Genomic DNA, 25,702 nt, shown 5'->3' with positions numbered 1-25,702 from the left:
TTTCGCTTTGAGGACCAACAATCTCCTGCACGAATTGTAACACTTTGAAGTCGTGTGCCAGCTAGTTCCATTATACTCAAGAGAAGGCAGACGTCTCTACATCTGATATCTCCAAAACTCTGCAATTCACAGCAAAACAATCTAGATGAATAAGTAGCACTACAGGCAAGAGGACACATTTGTAATTAAATCAAAAGTGCATTTAATTTGGACTGGTCGCATTTGGCTAACATCAGATTCATTTTATCAAAGTCAGTATTTGCATTCATACCACTTTGGTGTATCGGATCACTGCTACCGCACTGTAACTTTATTATCTGTAATTTTCTTTCACATGATAGCAGGTAGCTACATATGCATACAACTTGGATCTTTCGAAATTGGTGTGAAACCTTGTTCTGCACCCTGAAATCAGCACATTCTTGATGAAGCGAGTAATCCTCTGGTTTCTGTGTGGATAGGCCTGCTGCTGACATTCAGCAGAAAATGAGCTGAATGTTCACTCAAAGGAAGTCATTCATCAATACTTCCCTCAGTACTGAAATGTCAAAATGCCGTACCCACATTTATTTAATCCATGATAAATGCACCCCAGTCTCCCTTGTAAAAGCTTGGGGTTAATTTGTAGATATCATTTTTCATCGCCTTCATTAGCACTGCCATTCGCACAAATTTGTGTGGCTTTATAAATAATAATGTGATACTATTGATTTCAGTGGGCAAACTCTCTCGCTGCTTACATTCTAAGTCTGTGATTAGCTGCAGTGGCTCAGGTGCTGGCAGGGGTGCTAATTACACAGGATGCTAAAATGTGTTAGCTCTGACATCACTGTATGAGGTGGCAAGGGGACTCAAAAGCAAATCTAAATTTGATGACTTTCTCTGGTTCTTTGGAGCTTCAAACGTCACTGTGGATAATTTCCCGTGAAAAATTAATCAAGCTCCAAGCCGAGTTTCAGGCCCAAATCTTTGTGGAATTCCGCTGAGTCGTCACAGCCACTAGAGTACAAATCCCCCCGTTCTATCTCGGCTGCAGTCGAGGCAGTCCCCTTGGGGGAAGACACAGTACCAGGAAATGGTTGAAGTTGAGGAAATATCTCGGGGATGAGAGGGATGACAGGAAAAATAGGAATACAGTGGACATAAAAAATTGAAAACCCATTTTTTCCCCTTTTTCTTCAAGCAAGAGCCAAAGCAGCACTGACAGTGGTGTCAGCATGTGGTGGAAGTGACCCTCGAGAGGTAAGCACTGGAGGCTGATTTCAATTTGCAGACAGTATACAGTGCACTACAAGCACACTGTACCTTTTTCAACCAAGGTGGTTCAGGTGCTTGTTCGGAGCCAGTGCCTACTCTGGAACCAGTTCTTTGTGTTTCGACATCCCGAGAACTGGCTCTCAGCCAGGAAAACTGGTTCCACAGTGGCACCAACACAGAACAAAGAACCGTTTATGTCAGGGTCGGTGGGCGTGACCAAGGACAAACTAAAACCACTCGTGACCACCATTTTTAAAAATCTAGCTCTCATCTAGCTGATCTGACTTGCAAAGCAAGGAGCAACACTTGTAAGGAGTCAACATAGTCAATAATTGTTCCTAGCAAAGATGGGAAATTGGAGACGTATACAGTGACTGAATGATGTAACTCTACAGTGGCTCTCGTGGAAAAGCAAACCGGTCCTTAAAAGATTTGCAAGTTGAGCCAACTCTGTGTGGTTCTCAGCAGATGACCGGTTCATGTAACAAACACAAGCTCTCAGGCTACAAACTCTGTTCTGTTGTACACTTGTTTTTCTAAAACAACAGGCATGCTCCTAAAAAGAACACTGCTGGTTTAAAAGTACAAGTAGTGCACTGTCTTCACTGCCGTGTTGTTGTCGTTTTCGAAGAGAAATCACGAAGCCATTACCTGGAAGGGTCCACTGGGGCTGATGTCAAAGAATGCTTTCTTCCAGTCTGGGCCCTGATGACCAGACTTTGTCCACACCACTGAGTCCACAGAGGCGATGCTTCTCACTCTCAGAAGCACATTGAGAGTGCCTGTGCAAAGTACACACACACACACACACAAACACACACAGAACAGATCATTAGAAACTGTCAATAAGCAAAGACTAAGTACTGATTTATGTTAAGCGGGTAATAGACCTTAAGATTATTGAAATCTAAAGGCCAAACATTTTAATCGTAACAGCCCACACATAACGACTTATTTCCACCAACACAGACATATGTTTTAGTCTTGACAGTCAGAAAGGAGCGCACACTGAATGAATGAATGAATGAATACAGTGAACACGCTGAACAAACAGACAGTGACGGGAGTCGTATCTGATCAGTTGAGATGCCTCCATCCTAACTGTATCTGGCCCAATAATCGCGTTTGTCCACCTCTTTACCAAGTACAATAAGATAAGTGACTGATTCATGACAGATCCCAACATGCTTACAAAAGTTCAATTGATTGTTTACAGTCACAAGAGAAAATGAAGGTATTGATCGTCACTGCTGCCTTCTTCCCAATAAAACTGCTCCATGTTTTACAGCCCGGCGACAATTTACTGCAAAAGGAGCCAGCTGACTGATTGTCACTGGCATAAATTCAATCATCCAGCATCACCAAATATCTGGCTGCTGTCAAGTTGTCAACATTAAATATCATATAAAAAACGAATATGTTTCACAACATCTAGGGGACCAGACTCTGAGGAACACAACACACAGCTGTATTTGAGCTGCCTGTATTTATAGGCAAAAACGCAGCTCTGCTATGGCTTCACCTGGTTTATATAAGAAGTGGGGAAAAACAATGCACTGGGTTTTTATATACTTGGACGAAGCTCAGACACTGTATGTGGATGACATTTAGGTGAAATTAAATGTGTGAAGCCCCTCGGATGAGCAGTCCAGTGGAAAGTTTTATTTTACACTGACATAAATGGGGCAAAGAGACAGCAGCAAGGAGGACGGAAAAGAGAAAGTCAAACACATAATGATGGAAAGGAGACGGAGAGAGGTTGGAGGATCTGAAAGAAAGATTGTTTGATGAATCGACCTGATTAATCTACAGTATAGACGTCACTGCCACGTGATCTTTGGTTTAAACCCCAAAAACATTTGTAACTACCGTGGCAACATGACGTGAAAATCGATTGTCCTGAATCCTGAAAAACAAGCTCGAGAGAATGACACCACTGGAGCCATAAGGAAGTGGTCCAAATAGTCTCTCTCTCCCTCTCCCAGGTCTCTAAGGTGTGAGAGAATCATTCATCTTCTTAATGATCCCCAGCCAGCTCCTAATTGGAACATTAACCATCCACCAGTCTCTTAAACACATATGCAGGAAGGGGGCACAGTATCTGTGTGTTACGTACTGCATATTTGTGTGCACGCGCTTTTAATTGTGAGTTTGCATGTAGATGTATGTTTGTGTATGTGCACAAATGTTTGTCATTCCCTTGTGTGTGTGTGTGTGTGTCCCAGGGCTAATGTTCTTCAAACCCTGAATTAAACAGCAGAGCAGGCTGGCGGTAATTAACTTCCCACTCTGTCACAAGAGAGGTGTGACTAGGGGAAGTGTACTGTGCGCTGGGGCAAACAGGGAGGTTAAATAACATGTTGAGGGTGCGTGATGTGTCAACTCAAAGATGTGCTGGAATCTAAATCTGTCAGATTTGTGAAAACCAACTGATTTCAGACTACTTTTTGTTTTGCAATAGATGGAAATTTTGGGAAATGCGCTAATCCATTTCTTTGATGAGAGATAGATGACAAGATCCCAAACATATGTGTCCATTTAATGAGAATTGTGGAGGAATGGAAAACATCTCGTTATCGGATTGAACAAAAACAAATGTAAAAATTGAAAGCAGCTTATTACCACCCCTAATTACTTTTGGTTGCTAGATGGCGACCTCTTGTTACAGCTACAAAGGAGGTCAGTAGAAGAGTGAAAAGTCTGTAAAGGGATGGACAGTTGGGTTGAACAAGCAGAGGATTTTCATTCATCAAACCGCTGTTCGTGCCTAGCGCAAAATGATAAGTCACTGGTGAGTTCTTTAAAACTTACTAACCTAGCCAAGTTATGTTACATACATAAAGTATATGTAAGTTACTTAGGTAACATAGGTACATCTGTAACCTAAGTTACTGAAGAAATGGAGTGATTTTAACCTAAACCGTACTGTATGTTGGTTAGGCAGGCTCGCTACGGCATTCAATCCAAGCGTGTTTATCAATGTGAAGCGAAAATGAAACAAATGGAATGGTTGTTTTGCATGTAAGCTAGCCTAAAGCCTACACAGTCATATAAAGGAAGATTAATTTTCAAGGATATGTAGAAATATAATTCTAGCATATATAACTTATAAATATTTTCACCAGACTTTACGACGGAGTGATTTAGATATGTCCCACTTCAACAGATTTGTGATTGCCGGAAACCCCTGGATATATCGTGCTACTTAGAGGTGCAGATTTTGGTACTTTAGGATAAACACAGGTGAGCTGATTACCCCTTTTTTCGAGCTTTTATGCTAAGCTAAGCTAACAGACTGCCTGCTTCATATTGAACCAGAGGTGTATTGATTTTCTAACTTCTCAGCAAGAAAACCAAATGAGTGTTATTTCCCCAAAATGTCAAAGCCATTGCTTTAACAGCAGGACCATTTTGTACGGTCATCTACTGTTTAGGTCATATTCAGGTCCATACACCAGAAAGCTCCTGGGAAAAAATGATGCACTGATATTGAAGCTGGAATAGCCACATCAGAGAGTCACATGCAACTGTTCATCACGTTAAATTTGAAAGGACATGGGCGGCACTGTAATATAGTTATATAATGGAGAGAGACATTGGCTGGTATAGCCCACTCTCACCTGCTCAGCCCACTCTCTTTCTACCCCCACATATCTGAGCCTCCTTGTCTCCTCCATCACTCACCTCCCATTCTCTCTCACCTACTATCTATTTGCACCCTCACCATCACCACCCACCCACACACACACACACACACACACACACACACACACACACACACACATGCCTGACAGAGGGAAGAGGAGTCTGATAAGCAGTCTATTGATTGGACTGAGGTAAAGCAGAGTGTGTTGGTAAGAGTGTCAGAGAGGCAGAGGAGAAGGCACAGCTCTATCAGGGCTACTTGTCCGTAGAATCATGAGCGAGGAGGACGGTGGAGATACACAGCCACACACGGACAGAACCACACACACACACACACACACACACACACTGCCATACTTGACATCAAATGAGTTATACTATATGTTCAGTTGATAGTAACAGATGAACAAGGATCGATCAGCCCTCCCTCTGTCCCTCATCTGCACCTGAACAGGGTTCACATCCTCCATTTCTAGTGCTGGTTAGAATAGCCAAAGCTATGTTAATCTGTGCACACAGAACGAAGATTCCCAGTCCGTGGTCTGGCTTCTGCCACCAAACAACAAGCCAGAGCATTTCATTTAAAGTTCTGAGTAAATAACCAATTCAGGAGCATGAGAAATGGGACAAATCTGGATTTAGCTAAATCCAAAGCAAATGTTTTCCTGAAAATGAGAATGTAAAGCTAAAACGTTGGAGGAAGACACTTTTTTAACAGTGAGTCGCATCTAGAAAAAGATAGAAAAGACAGGAAAGCTAAAACTTGCTATTAAGATCAGACGGCTACAGTATGTGAAATGGGCAATACATACCGCTTACACAACTGTAAATATTCACACAGCAAGCTAATTAAAAGCCCTACTTAATACAAGTGTAATCCAGAACGACATATAAAGGTATAATACATAACTCAAACTCTAATTTGTTTTCCATCACTCTGAAGTGAAAATAATCCGGTGATTCCAAGTAAAGCTTGCCAGTGGCACTCGCTCACAAAACTGAGCCAGTCTAAAATACTACCCAGTGCCAAGCAAAACTAATTAAATGTGGTTTATTGTTGCTGCCAGCGAAGCCCAAAGAGAAACACATTAAGGTGAACAAAAAAAGAAACACATCACATGGGAAGGTCTTTATTTGAGGCGTCGGCCTATTTCACACCTCGAGTCCAAACCAGTCAAAGAGCTTTCTTTCCTTAAAGAATACTTTCATCTGTTTCATATTCACATAACGCTCCGGCTACAACATTGCCAACATGTATATGTGGGTTGGGAAGGTGCAACATTTCAACAGCATTTCTAAAAATTGCTTTGTGTCAAAGTACCGGAAGGCTTTCAACATATACAGCCCTTTTAACACTTTACAGTACTCTAACACTATACAGTGGAGTACATTAAAACTAGTTTCAGTACTTCAACATAAAGGACTATCTATTGCATCCTCTCACTACCTCTGACTATTAACGAGCTGATGGCCTCTCCTGCAGCTCTCTGTTTCAGCCTTTTTTTAACCTCCTTTTCATGCCTCCTCATATTTATTCTTTCTTGCGCCTATTTTCTTATTGCACTTTTTTCTCAGTCCGTCTCTTTTCTCTACATTCCTCTCTCACCGTCTTCATTAACCCTCTTTTTTTTCTCCCCACGAGGCTGGCCGATCCTCGCTCTCCCCTCACTCCTCTCATCTCATCTCTCCTCGCACTGACCCCGTCTGTCTTATCCACATCTTGTCTCTTTTTGTCATTAAGAGTCACACCGTGTCTCCCCGGCAGGAGTGTGAGATCTGCCAAGGTAAGGCAATTAAAGTGACAACAGATTGGAACAGACTGGGAGAACAACAGAGTAAATTGAGGGAGGGCATGTAGCGGAGGCTGGGCGTAACTGCTAACAGAATAGACTAATTGTGAGCAAGCGCTGTGTGACTGATGTAGCATTGTCTTGTCTCATTGCTAGAAGACCTTTGAGCAAAATGCACAATAAAAATGTTCAAGTAAGTGCTTTAGTATCCACAACAGATTGCTCATGAAGTGATTCACAGAGACAACTGCCAGAGAGCAGTGAGAAGGAGCAAGAAAATTAAATGCATTCACCCAACTATGGGTCTAGTTTGGTAAACCACCTCTCTGATTTTTAGCGAGCCTCCCAGTTTTTAGGGGATCACTTTGATATCCTGCTGTCTTTTGCTTGGCAGGCAGTGTCCTTCTGGCTTATCTGAGAGTACATCCACACCATGCCAGTTGAATATGGAAATTTATCTTTGTTTTTCTCATTTCAGACCTCCGTCTAGACTTAAAGACTGTTTTCCAAAACAGCTCCCAGACCGTATAACCATATAAAATGCTTGGAAATTCAGTGTGTATAGGGAAAATTGAGCTTAGCAAAACTAAGGATGTCAGCCAGCTCAGGGACAGTTCTTCATGTGATAAGAAGAAAGAGAGATTCAGCCACTTGTGTTTTAATTGTTCGCGTTTTATTGCGGACAGAGGTCCAAACTAAAACGACCTTCGAATTGTTTTCATATGTTGCATTTCCGGGAATAATAATAATACTAAGAAATGAATCAATAACTCTGGACATTGGAGTGCTTTTGTGTGCATTCATGGTTCTTTGTGCTTACGTGGGTGCTTTTTCAAACGGGTTCAGATCTATGTCTGTAGTCTCACTGCCTGCCTGTGGAAGAGAAAGTTATATTCAACTTTCCAATGCGTTTGATTTATTTCTCTCCTAGTAAAAAAGCTGAGTAATTCAAGCATTTTGGTGTGTAGCAGGTATAGTGTTTACCAATTTCAAGAGGTTTGTTTACTGTGTTAGCATGCAAACATTTGCTAATTAACAAAACTCGAAGTTCGTCTAAGGCTGATGGGAGTGCTGCAGGTATTTTCTCACGAACTGAACTATTGCATGACACAAAATCTTGACCAGCCGAAGACGCTAGATCAGCAATCCTCTTTCCCTTGAAGCGCCAAAACTGAAACTTAATGGTGGGCTTGGGGCCAAACGCGAGCACCTTTTTTTAATGTTTGTTACGATGCAAAATGTTACTAAGATCCCAAATTCCCTTAATTGGCTGATGAATTAATGAATTAATAATTCAAAATTCAAAATATTTAAAGAGCATTTTTTACCTCACAGCATAAACATTACAACATTTCTTTTTAATTGATTTATTTCTGTTTTCTGTCTTTTTTTTTCTTCAAATATCTGGTGGGCCAAATTGAGCAGTGGACCACAGGGCTCACTTTGGGCAGCTGAGCGCTAGATGAAAAGTGAGGTTATCAAACTTCTGAACCAAAAGTTAGCAGCAGTCTATCAGTTGCTGTTTAGATATTCAAATAAAGAACTGAAAAGTCAATCTAATGGTGGCACCAGAGGATCACCAAAGTCAGCAGGACAGATTTGCACCGTGGATATCTAAATTGTGTGCCAATCCGTCATGTAGATCATAGATGATGAGATACACCACAGCATCAGTGACCTGCTGGTGGCACTAGAGGCAAAGTCAGAGATGTGGTTGGGATATACCTTCTATGAATATGTTGTAGAGTTCATGAAGATCCGTCCGACAGTTGTCAAGCTATCTGACTCTGAACCAAAAATGTCAACCTCATGATGGCATTAGAGGAAAAGTCAGCTGACAACAAAGTCAGTAGGACTCATTCTGTGGGGTCATTTAATCATAACCGATCCACTGAGCTACAGACCAACCAACAAACCATTGCTCATGCCTTTTCTCTCATCCGTACAGGTAAATACACATATTTATCGCATAATCACATCTGTACACACACGCACACACACACACAAACACACACACAAAACACTGTGCCCTTATATTCACTGTAATATTCTTAGGAGGCAGGACGGGTCAGAATGTGACAAATGTTACTGTGAAACCTGTATGCTTGGGCTCAGGACACATAAATCAACTTGTGTATGGGTGTGTGTTTGTGTTTGTGTGTTTGTGTGTGTGTGTGTGTGTGTGTGTGTGTGTGTTTTTGTGTGGGCGTGTGTGTGTGTGTGTGTGTGAACAAAAGTAGGCGTGCCTTCATGTATTTACTAGTTTTACTTTGTGTTTTTTTTTTTGGGGGGGGGATACATGTCTGTTTGTACAGGATGCATGTGGGTGTGTGTGTGTAAAAGTGTGTGTGTGCAGTTGTGTAGGCTACAAGATGTATGCATTCTAGCTGTGTGACAGAGCATATTATGATGAACAGCTCCCCCAAATGACTGATTGTGACTTGCCACTGCCATAAATCACACACCCACTGCCCCCTTCAGCCACCTCCACGCACACAAACGCACACACACGAGCAGGAACATGTACAAACAGAACTTTGGTAACACTGCGACCCCCTCTTCTCCCTCACTCTCACACACACAAACACACACACACACACACACAAACACACCTATGATGTCGTGTCTGACAAGCTCTACACGCGAGGGTCAGGCACAGAGTTCAGCATTTGACAGAAGCCCAGCGATATGAGTGCGACCATACTCTCTCCTGTATATCATGTCATTGTGCTCTATGGATGCTCTCACGTGGTAGAAGACGTGTGTATGTTTATGTGCATCATCCTACGCTGTGCTACTCACCAATGTGTTTGCCCTTCATGTGGTAGTAGAAGGAGACACAGTACGGGACTCTGCCGGACCCCTTGGGGCCTCTGACTGAAGTCACATTGTAAAGTGGAGAAAGCAGACGAGCCTTGTCCCCGGGAACACGCGGCCGCGACGCTTCAATGTACATGTAGTAACCTGAAAGCAACAAGACAACGCTCTATCATCCAGAGTCTGGAACACAAATTTGATTGATCTATTTCTGTTTTGTTTTATTTTCTAATTAGTTCTGTCAATGCACCGCTACGACTACTAATCACAGAACTGAAGCTTAACATAAAATGATTTCCCCCCCGTTTCCTCACCCTCCTTGGTTCCACTGCGGTCAGTCTCCGGGCCGGTATTGGGAGATCGCTTGGGATTCTGCGTCAGGTGATTCTGCCTCGTCCAGTCAAAGACATCGCTCCGGTCTTGAGAGAAACCACAGATCCGCTCATCCTCAAAACCACACACGTGGTCTGGGGTGTGTTTGTGGTGAAAAAACAGGAGAGGAAAAGACAGCAGATCAGTGACACGTCAGAATTTTGACATCACAAACTAAAAGCGACACAACCTGCCGTTTCTTTCTTTTCACCCACTGTGACCAGGAAATGAACAGCAACAATACAGCTGTATAATAACCTCTGCGGTATGCACTTCAAATGTGGAGATCAGACAGCCAGGCAATTACAGACAAAGTGATAGGCACAATGTAGGCGGAAGGGAATATAATGTGAGCTTGAAGTGGATTTCACATATTTAGCATATTCTTGATGTTTGACTCCCACTTGCAGTAAATGTTAAAAGTAATCATGATGAGGTCAGGCGGTGTCGACTGTAAAGAGTGAAAAAAAAAACAAAAAAAAAAACTGACTTTTTGAAAACACTTCTGACAGAACAAAGTATGTAGCCTGGAGATATTGTGGAGAAGACGATAAACACATGTTGGAGGAAGAACAGTTGATCTACTGAACTCTGGTTTACACTGAAGGTTGTGTTTCTCAGCTTGTTTCAAGGAGTGTTTCAAACAGTCAAATTTCAAGAATGTACAGCAGTAGTTTACCCTCATGTGTCATGTTACATTCCACTTCCTGTCTTTGTCTGTTTTCCCCGTCCTTTTTTTTCTGCTCACCTGTGTTCCATGAGTAAATCACTCCCTGAGTATCCAAGCCTATGTTTTCCCTTAACTCTTTGTTGGTTTGTCTGTTTTCATCTCACGTCTCTGCGTTCCTTGTCTGTATTTTGTTGCCAGACTTTTCTGCCTGGACTTCACGGTTGCATTGAAGCTTGCCTTTTGTTCTGTTACCTGCCTGCCTGAGTGTTTTGCCTTTGGGGTCCATTTTTGCAAAATCTTGGGGAAAAAAATCCTGCTGTTGCTGCTAATAAACATGAAAAGACAAAAATCGGGATGAAAAGTTTTTAATGAAGAAAGCTATAACTTCTCTAAACAGGGGAAGTTTGGGCTTAGATTCATTCGTCAGGATGGAAAGTGTCTCAAAGGTTATCTCTTATTTAGAAGCATCTGTGTGAAACCCCGCAATAGTGAGCACATCAAGCCTGAGAATGTCAGTACATGGATTCTCGTGGAGACCATTTTTCCTGAATAAACCTCTTGAATTTAGATGCCAAGGTCTACCTGTCTCCAACCTGCTGTTGACACTTGAATTATCATCACAACAAAGCTTAGGGGAAGCAATGATCGGATGCATCCACATGACAAGTAATATTCTAGGATGTTCGGGATTCTTTGTATGTCCTCCAATTCTTATGTTTTGAAGTCAGATTTTGGATTTTTCACATTATCACATACAGAAAGAAAGCATCAAAGAAAGACCTCTGAGGGAATGTCAGCATCCTTGATTGCTGATGTCTCTTGTTAAGCCAGATAGACGGGCTTCTCTCTATGGCATTGTCACCTTCATTAGCCCATCTGGAGGGCTTTACCACTATCAGAGACTTGCCAAACAAATGAAAATCGAAGCGAGCTAAGCAGCCGCTATCGAAAACCATCCAAGCTGACAGATTCAGTGAAGGCTTCCCGGACACTCGCACAGTCCGCTGCAGATGCATATGGCTCGCGCTCCCCATGAGGATTGCTTGTGTGTGTGCACTTCGTTCTTTCAGGAAGCTAATCTATTACTATTCACACCCTGCTCCACTACATGCGCTCCTTTCAATTTGCACTGTTGTTCTCGCAGTCTGTTCCAATCTGCTGTTGTTTTAATTGCCTCACCCTGGCGGAGCCAACTGCCACTCCTGCCAGAAAAATGCTGCGTATCTCTTAATGAAGAAAATAGACAAGATGCAATTGACTGAGAAAGAGAGAGGGAGAGGATGAGAGGCGGGGGGAGAGCGGGAGTGAGTGCAAGACTTCGAGACTGAGAGAGGGGGGTACATGTTCAAGGCGATGTGTAACATATAGTTTTGTCTACCGCTTTTCAAATATGTAACCCTCACATACAATAATATAACCAATCAACGCATCAGCCAGTCTGATATCCTCCAATAATCTGCAATCTTTGATGACAAATGTCACGGGCATGCTTCTAGCCATCAGTTGCTTTCTCACGTCGTACTCTTCAGCTGTTCTCCTCCCTAGCAATGAGATTTAGTTAAGGTCGAGGCTGGGTCATGGCAAACTTTGTCTTGGAAAACTTATGCTGGCATTGTTTGCAGCATACAAGATAAATTATCTTGCGCCGAAGTTCAACGTGCCTTCCTAACTTCAACGCCCGCCATCAATCAGCTCACAACAACAAGCAAGTGAAATGTGGAAGAGCAGAAGACGGTGGTGAAGAGGGAAGTCTTACCTGAAGAGCGTGGATAGGTGTAGGCTGTAAGAAAAAATATCAATTAACAATCAGGTATGCACAGTCAAACTGTGTCGATGGATATGAAAGGTGATATCTTTAGAAAATTATGAACGTTTAAAATTAGACTCACGCTCTGAGTACTGTATGATGCGACTGATGTAGTCCCCAGTGTTGTAGGTGGTGATGGGGGCCAGTCGGACCTCGTAGGACAAAGGGATTCTCAGGTCTGAGATGGTGTTGGACATCAGCATGCCCTTCTCTGGCTCCTTACCCTTGAGGTCTATCTGCTTTGAAAACAGGCCCTGCTTGTTCTAGATTCGTACAGGTGAACACACACAAGAACACAAACAGGGAACATTAAGACGTAAACTCACAAATATCAGTGTTTTCCACACATACACTTTACTTGGGTGGGCCACCCAGGTATAATAACAGCTCTCCTATTTAATGTAGGTTTACTTATACTGTTATTTTGTACAGACATGTAGGTGCACCTGGTTGTTGGAAACACAGAATGTGAACAAGTTTGTAAAAAACATGACTGTCAGAAAACAGCAGATCTGACTGTGAGGCAGAAAAAAAGTGAGAGTCACACATGGGGCTGTCAATACCGTCAGGCACGCCTTCCATCTATTTTCCCCTTTTCCTCCCGTACTTACATAATAGCATCCTTAACCTAGCCTCCTTATTTTGATATGCCAAAATATCAAGATGTTTGCTGATCAAAAGTCAACCATTTGAGGGGAAATTCCCCCAGGTAACAACACAAAGCTCCGGCTCATCTCCCATCTGGAGAGTTTTAACTGCAATATGAACTGCTCCTACACTGGTAATACTCTGCAATTTTACGTAGGCAGGCAAACAGAGTCTAATTTGGGGTTAAAGATCCACTCATACTTTTCCTGGCAGATAATTGTCAGCTTAACTCATTAAAACCATCAACTTATGAACACAGATGCGCTTTGTGTTGATGAAGCAACAATTTATCTACACACACCAGGGTCAGGTCCATACTGAAGTATGCAAGGATGGCATGATGATTTACCATTTCTCATATACTTTTGTTACCAACATTACAGTGTCTCACAGTTTCTTAGATCCCTGTGTCTTACATCAGATTCACTCACTTTTATCTAAAGCAATTCCTACAAAAGGTGCATTTAAGAAATTAATAGTCCTGCCGATCACAAGACACCAGAGAGGGACCAAACCAACACAATAATAAGCTTCCATGTTTACTGCTTTGAGTTCTCAAAACCAAATTGTGCCTCCAATAATAGGCTAAAATAAAACAATGCACATTAACAATACTCAACAAACAGCTGGGGTGGCACGCTCTGAGTTTTGTATTCTCCCCTGAGACACACCCTATTAATCACCGAATCATATTATTATTTTACTTTTTTATTAGTGTTTCCATTTAACATCAGTGGAATTGGCTATGGGCATACAGCCAGCGTTGGGCATATAGCCAGTCAACATACTGTACCCCAGGACTTTGATTATAAGTATATGTTTAAGCTATACATGTTTTCAGTCCCATCTTTTATCCAAAACAATTCACAAGCTGGCAATGAGTCATGGAGCAAATCATGCCAGCAACACACACACACACACACACACACACACACACACACACACACACACACACACACACACAATACAATACAAGAGGCCATTCATATGGGCACAAAGATCGATAAATATACTGGACATAAACTCACATAAGAAACACCCACATAGACATCAATAAAATGCAAACGCTAAAGCAAATGGGTACAAAGTAATAGCTTTGTGCTCAGACCTACAGTAAAGTGCACTGCTCTATATGAACTGATCTGACTCCTCTTCTATTCCCCTCTGTGTCGGCACGTCTCCCCCGAGAGTCAGTCATTTATGATATCTCTACCTTTACTTACAAAAGTTTGATTCCCAAACAGTATTAAATAAATTGAATTGGCAGTGCGTGAAAATGGAAATAAAAATGGATGAAATAAGATGTGATCCGGTCCAATTGTCTCCTCATTTTTTTAAAGGTAAGTCAGGGGTGGGGTTTTTTTCGCTAGCACCACTTTTAATACAGCTATTGCTGTGTTATTCCACCCACGGAGAGAAGGATCCATTAGCTGTGTATCTGCCTCTGATCCCAGCTACTTAAAGACCTGACAGTGAGCTCAATCTAATGCATTAGGTCAGCCACTCCACCATAACACCTTAGTACACCCACAGCATGCCATTATCAGGTAATGCATGCAGCACAAGTGTCTCTGTGTGTACATGTGCGTCGTGTCTGATTGTGCGTGTACGTGTGCTTGTGTGTGTGTATGCTAAATGTCGACAGCACAGAGCCCTCACATGGTGAGCAATCAGAGTGGAACAAAGTTTGTGCGGATTATATGCAACATGAATTTAGAACAACATATAGCAGCTACATTTTTTGATTGATTTATTGCACTGAAAATTAATTTTAATTTCAGTCATCACAAATTACACATTTTTCCATTCCAATATTGTGGGATAATTATTTTAAAGTTAGAAAAAAGAATACTGTTATGCAATAAATGTGTGTTTTAAATGTGTCTGCTTGCTTTTCTGCTTCTACTCGGCTCATCCAATCCAAAGAGTATTAGTTTGGTAAGTCATAGAGGCACGGTGGCATTCTATAACTTTGCATATCACTAATATGTCCTGACATCACAACAGTGAATTCAGCTTTTCCTCCTGTCGTCTGACACTCAAGTTGATTTGTGCTATTCCCATTGTCTACCCACCACCACAAACTCAAACCTAGCTGCACTGAGATGATCATTCCTATGTCCATCGTGACTCCTGCTCAGGCTGCAAAGAATTTGGTACGACTCCAATTATAGTGCGAGCCCCACATGGCATCCAGAGCCCGATCCCTGCATGTTTGTGCTCGGCAACACACTTGGAATCAAATCCTTCCCTCCTCACCAGGCCCTGCGCCACTAATGGCTGTTAAATCTTCTTTTTTCAGTGCTAGCCTGGCTGTTTCCAGTTCAGTGGCTCCAATTTTTTACCCTTTTTTTCCAGTTATGAAATATTTTGCACAATGCTGGTGAAATTATATTTTTTTCGAAAATATCAACCACATTTTCCCTCTTAACATATATGATATCCTCAAGTTCTTGTTTTGTGATGCTGCTGTGAGCCCAAATTTATTAGAGGAAATGAAAGACCTGCCATTTGCACACAGGATTCCTGTTTACTTGCACTGTAGTTGGAGTGATTTCGATTTTCTTTTCATAAGTCATTTGAAGAAATTCAGAAAGAGGAGACATAACGAAGACTTTAGTAGCAGAGTGTTGCATAACAGGATACTGCCTCTCCTAAAGAAAAGTGACCTTTTGGTTCAAGAGACTGTCACATCAAGGAAAGGTCAGAGTTTTAGATTTCTTAAACAGCTATGGGTCTTGTTGAAGTTTTCACGAGTAAAATCCCAGTACTCAGATCCCTGACTTAAAGGAGATATATAACGTGCATTTTCAGGTTTATAATTTTAATTTGGGTTACTACTAGAATAGGTTTACATTATTTAATGCTCAAAAAATGCATCAGTTTTCTCATACTGTCTCCTCTGATTGGTCAGCTCTCACACGTCTGAGCCAGATCTGCTAACAACAATAAAGCAACTGTGCTAAATACATTTTTCTGTGCCAAACTAGCCACTAGGGTATAAATTATGCAAATGTGTGACGCTGTAACGTAGTGTGAGGTCACAAAGTCCCATAATTAAAGGCAGGACCACTGACGAGGCGTTTCAGGAGCAGTGTTTTCTGTGGGAGAGAGGAGCTTGTGTTGGTGCGGACTTCGACCTTTTTAACTTTCAAGAATTTTTACATGCAGGAGGACCAATATGGCACACTGAAGGAAAGAAAAAACACATTATAGTTCTTCTTTAGGTAAAAGCACCAATACAACAATGTGAAACTACTCCATTACAAGTATAAAAATATTATCAGCAAAATGTACTTTACTGCTTAACTTCTTTAGATGCTTAATGTTGATTTACTAATGTGTGAGCAGCATTCCACTGTTGATTGAGGCGGAGCTAATTTTAACTTAAATAAAATAAAATAAAATATTTGCTCATCTGGCACCAAAACCGATTACATAAAAACACACATTATCATAACATGTATGTTTTTCATGGTTTGCAGTAACATGTTGAAATGTAAAGTGCACTTTAAACACCATCTTACGCTTACATTCATCAGGATAAACATTTACATGCTGCTCAAACAGAATATGCATAATTATGTGAAATATCGCAGCAAAGAGAAACTATGCTCATGTAAAATGCATAGACTATGTGTTAGCAGGGAGATATGAGTTAATGTTGCTGCGGAGTCGGAGCTTTACAAGTTAGTTGACTTTGCCTCTTTCCATGCATGGGTGGGGTCTATAAACACACACACACACGTGCACACACACACACACACACACACACACACACACACACACACACACACACACACACACACACCAACAAATGCACACACAGACTGTGTTGACCTGGAAACACACACTGGATCAATGAGGTGCTGAAGTGTGACTCATAAGAATTCAGCTGCTCCCACTGCTGGCAGAAAAAATCTGTCTCCCTGCTTCTACCTCCGTCTGCCTCCCTCACTAGGTCAGTGGACATAATGTGTGTGTGTGTTTGTGTGTGCGTGTGTCTGTGTGAACCTAATTGACAGGCAAAGGGACGGAAGGACGGTGAGAAAGATATACAGCATGTAGAGGAATGACCAACAGAAGGAGACAGCCAATGTGACCGCAGTGAGTGACAACATATTTTAACAGGCGGAGAGGTGGTTGGTTGACAGACCGATACAGAAGTCCATATACCTCTCTTGACATGTGTGCGTTTGTGTGTGTCTGCGTCTGTGCCACACGCTTTAAGGGGTTGCAGCCAGACGGTGTTTTCAGCTGTGTCTCCATCAGACTGTCAGCAGAGAGACAACAAGACAAAGAATGTGTGAAAGAGGGCGAGAGCGAAGGAGCAGCGATGGGATGGAAACACACAGACGGAGTGACGTGCGCGTATGAGATGGAGATCAGGATTGACGGCGTGAAAAGAGGCGGCCTCTCCAAACACTCAGGAATGTGAGGTTAATGTTTCTATTATCCTCTATTAGCAGATCTCTTTCATCACTGATCCAGCAGCTCACCGATATTGGACGCACATGAACAAGCCAATCATCTGCGCGTGTGTGCAATGTGTCCAGAGTATCTATGCTTGCACAGTTCAGAGTATATCTGCATATGTACATAAATTATTCATATATTTGATTTAACGTGAAACTCTAATTCATCATGAATATTTTTAATTCTCATATATATGATAATGGGGATGTGTGTTTGTGTGACGGTGTGCGGCTGTGTGCAGAGAGAGCCTGCGAGTAGCTATGATCTGAAGCGAGGTCAGCTGCTGGCTGCACAACTTCGATGATTCACAAACTCCATCGCTGCAGGCAAGAGTGGTCGATGTAGAGATGAGGTGGAAAGATTTAGAGATAGCAGGAGAAAGGTGTGACGACGGAGAGAAAAAGCAATAATGGAGGAAAGAAAACAAGCTGAAGAACCAGTGAGAAATTTGGGATTAAAAGAAACACATGTAGAGTATGTATATTATGGGATTGTAGTCCTCTGCAGTGTCTATGTATGTATATGTCTTTTTTTTATTGGAATAGTCATCATTTCAGAGGCACTGTATTGTAACACTAAGCATGAGTCTGCTTCATTAACATTAAAAGGAAAGTCAGGGAAAATCAAAGAAAGAACAGAACACTCTGCTCTGTCACTATCTAGCGATCATTTGTACACCTGGTACAGTGACTGTTTGGGGTGAATGGTCCAGCTTTCTCATTCGGGTTGAATGACACGAGGCGAAAACTTGCTTTGTCTTCTGTTTGAACACAACGTAATGGAATGGAAGAAGAGATAGAGAAATGTGTGCTTCGGCAGTTTGGTGAAATCAAGTTTAATGACCACTCACTCAACTGCCTTCCCCTATTTGTTCCGCAAATTATCACGTCAAGTTGATTACTGGCTACCGCACACTTTTTCCTTGTTTTTAGTTTTTGAACCAACCCATTGAATCTAACTGGCCCGGCTGTCTATAGACAACATCTCACTTAAAGGGTAACTCCACCAATTTTGTGCATTAATGTGTGTTTACAGGTCACTTTTGTGATAAAAGTAGTATAAAGTCTTTTTTCCTTTCCAGATGAAGCTGCATGTAATCTGATAAAATACCTCCAGTGATGTCACTCAGTGGCTAAGATGCATTGTGGGCATCAGGTTTGGAAAATGCAAACTAATGGACTCAATATGGACAGTTTAAAATCAAAATTACCAAAACAGATACAGCAGAACCAGAGGTATCAACTTTATTATCCCACACATTCTTCCTTTTAAAAACCAGGTTCCCCTGAGTGACATCACTGGGGGGCAATTAATCAGATTACATGCTGACCTGTAAACACATGTACATGTAATGTATACAGTCGGTGAGGTTACCCTTTAAACTTCCTCTTCCCTTTACACAAATACATGTGAACACATCTGCAAATGCCTTTTAGGGCAGTAAATCAAGTAAATGTGAATCCACTCTGACATTTACATGATACTTCCTTCAATACATCCACAAAAGAGAAGAGCCCTGCATTCATTAGTCTGAAATGAGCATCAAAAGGCTTATTAAATCTGTCTCTCTCGTTGTAAAAAGGTTAAATTATCACGTTTTAATTATCTCTCACGATTCAAAGAACTCATTTAAGAAGCCGTAGGAGTAGAGGTTATGGTGCGAGGAAGAAGGGAGTGTAAGGACAGCTTGATGAAACAACGAGGGCCTGTCAACCCTGCTAATTCCTACGCAGGGAAACCCCCCCGCAGGGAGAAATAACCTAAATTAAGAAGTGTAAACGTGGATTTCACGGGCTGGCAATGAGTCATGGAGCAAATCATGCTGGCCACACAGACGCACACACACACAGGAATGGACATAAGGGTAAATACAAATGCATTAGAAGCCATTCATATGGGCACAAAGATCGATAAATATACATAAACTCACAGAAGAAACACCCACATAGACATCAATAAAATGCTAAAAGTTAAAGCAAATGGGCACAAAAGTAATAGCTCTGTGCTCAGACCGACAGCAAAGAGCACTGCTCTATATGAACTGATCTGAGTCCTCTTTTATTCCCCTGTGTGTCTGCATGTCTCCCCCGAGAGCCCCTACATCATTTTGTATGTGCTAAAAAGATAGGCTGTCAAGGCGTTAAGAGGATGAGCTGGAGAAAGTGTTGCAGAAATAGATGGGTTGTGAAATTGAGATGGTATTACATTTGAATGTTCTCATACTCTATTTAATAGTCGAGAGGACCAGTGAGATTTGCTGTTTTTCTTTAATTTGCATCTTATTTCTCTCTTTCGCACCCGTTCATTCACTTCCTCGCTCGCTCTCGCCCTCTGCTTCCCTCTCTTTTCCCCTCCAGTCTCTTTTCTGCCGCTCTCTAATGCACACATAAAAACATGCAGGTAGAAAACCTTGAAATTAAATTAAACTTTAACAACATTTAAGAAGTCCTAAACTGCCACTTAATGCAACTCATTATTTTAACACTGTCAGCATAACAACTCACAGCGACTATTCATCAGCGCTATTTTAGTTGCCACGGTTCACCAAACGCTAAATGCCATTAAGTCTGCACTTACGTACGCTACCTTGGAGATGGAAAAACAGAGATGGGAAGCGAGAGAGAGGGAGCGGGAGGAAGAAATGGGGGGGAAAAAGAAGCGATGCTGTGTTCGATGAAGATGGAAACTGGTAGAAGGACGGAGGACAGAAGTGAACAAGAGAGAGGTAGAGCCTCGGCATGCAATCATATGTGCATCTTAGGAAGGCCGGCGCTCTTTGTCTGTCTCCCTGTAGAGTCTTACTTAATGAGGTAAGCTGCCAAGACTTAAAGTAGGAGGGGAATTAGCTATTCATCCGCACAAAAGCAAGCTGGCAGACCCTGCACTCCCTCTGCTTCAGCGTCGCACACACACATGCACACATATGCACACATGCACGCACCAACCCCCAGCCAGTTGTGTATAATTCACTATTATCCTTCCTGTCTTCTGACTCAAGGCCAGTAATCTATGAATAGATGTTTGAAACAAAACAAGGAGGTGGTCTGAGGTTGCCTTCTCAATGTGGACAGAAGTTTAGATCAGGGGCCCGCTAAGAGGTTCTCCAAAGACTGTTTTGGTTGGAGTTAGAAGTAAGAAAAACAAGAATCAGTCATGATTTAGATGAATACTGGAAGAACTACAGTAGTATGCTTTAAAACACGGCTATTTATTGAAGCCAACGTCAGTGTCCTCTGACTCTGACTTTTTTTTCAAAGAATTGCATTATATTATCCATTGAACATGAGCAACAAAGCTTGGCTACAACCATTGCCCGGTGGCCCAGAGGAAGAAACTACATGGGTTTTCTTGACAAATCAATTACACATGATGTGATGGGGTATTCAGGCTCACTATGGTGCCCCTGAAGGCCCAAACAAGACGTGTGAGACCACTGAAAAGGTGAGAAACTCTGCTTTCCATGAGTTTTTAAATCATACGGATAGTATTGGCGGTTCAGAAGTATTAAACAAAAGGACAATAACTTCTTTTAGCCAGCAGCAGCTGTCTGGGCCTTTAAGGGATAAAAGTTTATTTCCTGTGCATGAGAATCTGAATTTCAGTTTGTGACTGCAAGGCTAATTTAACACTCCTCACAGGGTTGTGAAAATGAAGTCACGTCAAGGCAAAGTCAATCATTTGAGGACAAGATAAAACATGAAAATACCATTAAAAATCGTCCTCTTGTGGCTGTGCCTGGACTGAATCCTGGACATTGGCAGTGAAAGCCCAGACTTGTTAAGTTGTGGTTACAACATCAGAAGTAAACACATAATTGCCTGTCTGGCACTTAAAGTTAAAATCTGGCCTAGACAGTGAAGTAATTGTATGTGGAAAGTTTAAAATGACGGTCAGGCATTGTGATGGGACTTCTTTGAGCGGCCCACTCATCTTTACATCTCTGGACCACTGTCTGGAAGTGGAAAATGAAGCCTTTGTTTGGTAAAGCTGAGTGATGTGCGCTGACTATTGAAGGGGATGTGACGGCTATTAATAAAGAATGATGTAACAGGAAGAGAGGAGATAATACAAAAGGTTAAAGGGAAGTCAGCTGAAGAATGGAGGTCCCTGGAGTTAATTTTGAAATATCTAGTGATGTATATCTAGTTTTGATATTGGCAGATCGACATTGACCTTGACAGGTAACATTTGGGTAAACAACATTTTAAAAAATCCAAGTGAAAAGGAGATCACGAGAATACAAAGTCAAAGAAAATGCAGCGCAAAAGGATTCGGTTTACTTGCGTTGCTGCATAGTATAGCAGCGTTTGCTCTCTTTTCTATTCACTTTGTTGTATTGAAAGCATTCTGAGAAATGCTTCACTGCAAGAGAACCATGTTTACTGTGAACAGCAGTGAGCTGTGTCTTCTTGGAAACAACATGTTATTCATGCATGGGAACATGAAATCTGGGCAAGAATTACATCAGAATGGTCTCTTAAGTTAAAATTGGTAAAGAGCCAAAACTAGAAGGAGAGGAGAGGAGAGGAGAGGAGAGGAGAGGAGAGGAGAGGAGAGGAGAGGAGAGGAGGCTGTAGCACTGTTGTAATTCAGTGCAGGTATCTATTGATTGACTACACATGCCTGACACTCCCTGAGCTCATGAAGCCTAATGTTTACTTAGCATGCACACTTTACTACATACGAGCTTGTGCTCGTGCATATGTGTAACACATGTGAGCCTGCTCACTCAACGTGATGCCAAACTTGCAAACACAAGCAGGTGACCAACGTTTGCCTTGGTTTAATCCACGACGATGAATGTCAGTCTTTGATAAACAAAGTCAATGAGTTCCTGTTCATGTACCTGCCTGTCTCCAGATGGATACCAGAGCCAGGACATGAAAGTGTAATTGCATACATAGAAATGCGTGCACGTTGAGCGCTTTACCTTGCGGACATTAATCCAGTAGCCTATGATCTGGTCTGTGGCCTCAGGATCTCTCTGTGTCCACTGCAGGTTGTATGAATAGTTGTTTCCTTTTAGGATTCTGACTGGGTTGGGTGTGTCGAAGTAGAACTCGGCGCTGTAGGGTTGGGCTGAGGGATGGTGGAGAAGAGAGCGAGAACAAAATGTTACTGATGAATGATACTGAGGAAGGCAGCTGCCCCATGTTGAATATGGAGTGTGTGGTGTACAGTATGTGTATGTGTATGTGTGGTGGGGCACCAGCGTGCAGACAATGATGATATATTCATAGTGAAATAGTTACAAACCCTGGTAAAGGTTACATTTTTTTTAATTATGGATTATAACTACTGCACCTCTGTAATAAAACACACTGGGAAAAATTTACTTTTTGACTGGAAGGGCAACATAGATGGCACTTTATCATATTTTATCTGCCATAGGGGCATGCAAGAGGGCACTTTTGCAGCTTTTTTTCCAAAATGGGGGCACCGAGGGGGGCAGTTGTCCTACCCTTGAGTCCATTAATCGATTTAAGATGGATGGATATTAAGTAGATAGACAGACGTGTTTCTCTTCCACAAATGGATAACAAACGATTGTCTCATGTCTGTTCACTCACCAGAGACATTAAACGTGCAAGTCGATGTTCCTGCATTATTGGTGACTCGGCACTCATAGGAGCCGTTGTTGTTGGGCTCCAGCTTGAACTTCAGCTCCGGTGTCTCCTTCAGGTCTGGCATGGGCATACGAATGAGGTCGCCATTACGGAACCAGCGGATGTCTGTCAGGCGAGGCGGGTTCGACCGCAGGACCGTACACCTCAGGGTCACCATCTGATAGTTCCTTGAGCGCACGTCCTGGAAGACTGGGTCCAGTATAGGAGGATCTGAGGAGACAAAAGAACTGTTTTTAGACATAGTTTAGGCATAGTGACATGTCAACCAATCTAAAGATATGAGGTGCAGAAGCCAAAGAAGCTGTAAGAATGTATGCAAATATTGTCCATTTAATTATTCACTGATTCTTTCATTCTTGCATTCTGCAATTAATAAGTTAAGACAGAGATTACGTTTGATTTGATCTGAGTAGTTAGAAAACATGTTAAAAACATCATAAGATGACATGGGTGGTTGTTGCAGCAGCACAATGACACACATAAGTAAAGATAAGCATAGAGAGTAAAATAAATAAAAAATAGAGGTATATAAAACTAAAAATAGAAGAGAATACATAAAGAAACTAGAATGGCACTTCCACCAAGGCCAAACAGTCCCCAGACCTCTCCTATTTTCTTCCTATTTCTGGTTTACCGGGTATTTTGGTGTGATAATGCTTGTATTACATCACCCTGTAATGCACCATCAAGTTATGAACATCATTTTTTTTTTTTTTTTTCAGGACAACCTATGCTATCAGAATATGTATGGATGCTTCACAGCACAGTTCACTATGTGAGTATGTGCTGGCATATGCAAACACGCATGAATAGTCGGATCGGCCTTCCATTAATGGACACATCGATAACAAACTTCTGATCGGTCGAAAGACTCACCTAAAGCACAATGGAATTGCCATTATGGATTTATTGTAGTGAGTCCCCAAAAAGACACCTGGAACCACAAAGCTGCAAGCTTGCAAAGGGAAAAATGGTAAGTGGATCCGATTAGCTATGGACACCCAGATAAAACATCCACGATCAGTTTCTTCAGTACTGAACAGATTAGAATTGTTTCTAAATCTTTGATTTCTTGCTTTCAGCTTTCAACTTTTGTATTTTATCACATGCCCGTATACACCGACTATACAGTACAACATATTAGGGACACTTACTTTGTGATTAAGCGTAGCGATGAGGTGAATCCATGTAAAACCCATTATCCCTAATCGTTTTTCATTTTAAAATCCATTTACTTCATAAGGAAGGAGATGGAGATAAACTGAAACAGAAAAGTTTGAGAAGGATTTTTGAGCTTAGGGATGTGGACAATGCAAAATGGGCTGCAGCGGTGTGCATACATTACCATCGTGCACGTCTCATTTTCCATGCCTAGTCATCTTTTTATTCTCCAACGTGTAAATTTCCTCACAGCATCAGAAAACATTCGTTTTGACAAATCATCTGACACAGAGCAACTGTTAACGCCTCGGGGGAATCAGGCATTTCCACGAGGCATAATCCCATCCCTGCTGCTAACCTATCCTAACCAGCTGTAATTAACCTGTCAGCTGCGATATGTGGCTCTGCTAATGACTGACTAGCTGCTCTTGCCCTGGGGTCAGCCGAGACACAACACAGCCAAATGACTCTGCCGCAAATCAGCCAGCCAGCTAGTTCACCCCTGGCTAATCATGTAGATAATAGACAAGATGCTAATGGCGGTATTGTCGTACTAACGGTGATGAGATCTAGTGTTAAGGCCCCCAGAGGTGAGGCGGCATGACTAGAGTCCCTTATGAATCAAGTTTATCAGACACAGATGTGTAATTATAGTCTAATCTATGTTATGCCTGTAATTTAGAAAGATAGGGCCACGGATGAGCCACACTAAGGAGGAGCGGCAGAGACAGATGGAAAGATAACATAAGAAGCAGAAACTGAGGCAGGGAGATGCTCTTATTGTGCTGATACAATGTGGAAATCTCTGGGAAGAATTAACCATCTCAGCAGGAGTCATGACAACAGTAATAGAAAGATATTCAACGAGGGATTTCCACAATCACAGAGCTGACTGAGACAATATTCTAATGTTTGAACAGCTGATAGGACAGATTTCTTGAACACAGACTACACAGTATTGATAAAAACATCAAACAAATACCTACTTCTTTAGCTTCAGATGTTTTGTGCACACTACTTACTTACTTTTGTAAAGATGTCATATTCTTGTTTCTAAATGTTTTATTGCCTTGTTTCTGTTTTATTTTGTATTACACATTGTGCATCTTATCGGCTTTTTTATCTTATTTTTTCACATTAGCTTCAAATTGTTTTACCGTTAACATTTGTATTGTTTTTTTATCAGCTTGTCACTCTTCTTTGTAAAATAAGGTGGTACAAAAATCAAGTTGGATTGATTGATATTCATACTTTATATCTTTTACAAATGGGAAATAGCTCACTGTTGTTTTTATGAGACAACCACTACACTGTATGGCCTCCACATTTTTGGTAACACTATAAAAAACATCATTAATAAATTAACTGAACTTTAATTCATAGTTATTTGACTGTTAAAGCAACATCATGTAACTATTTTACCTCAAACGGT

The 25,702-nt window shown here is 41.6% G+C and overlaps 1 protein-coding gene across 2 annotated transcripts in view; it reads right to left on the bottom strand.

The window, feature by feature from the left end:
• Nucleotides 1–25,702, bottom strand: part of mdga1 (MAM domain containing glycosylphosphatidylinositol anchor 1) — a 186,578-nt gene that overhangs the window by 25,596 nt on the left and 135,280 nt on the right. For both annotated transcript variants that reach the window (XM_084367268.1, XM_084367269.1), the window contains exons 10-16: nucleotides 23,053–23,319; nucleotides 22,413–22,561; nucleotides 12,441–12,621; nucleotides 12,308–12,331; nucleotides 9,824–9,976; nucleotides 9,495–9,656; nucleotides 1,909–2,039 (exon numbers count right to left, since the gene is read on the bottom strand). In XM_084367268.1, the coding sequence (XP_084223394.1) occupies nucleotides 1,909–2,039; nucleotides 9,495–9,656; nucleotides 9,824–9,976; nucleotides 12,308–12,331; nucleotides 12,441–12,621; nucleotides 22,413–22,561; nucleotides 23,053–23,319 (1,067 nt within the window). The remainder of the gene's footprint in view (nucleotides 1–1,908; nucleotides 2,040–9,494; nucleotides 9,657–9,823; nucleotides 9,977–12,307; nucleotides 12,332–12,440; nucleotides 12,622–22,412; nucleotides 22,562–23,052; nucleotides 23,320–25,702) is intronic.

The sequence above is a fragment of the Pagrus pagrus genome (genome assembly GCF_965226575.1).
Source record: "Pagrus pagrus genome assembly, chromosome: 1".
Taxonomy (NCBI): domain Eukaryota; kingdom Metazoa; phylum Chordata; class Actinopteri; order Spariformes; family Sparidae; genus Pagrus; species Pagrus pagrus.
This window is presented reverse-complemented; position numbering and strand designations above follow the sequence as displayed.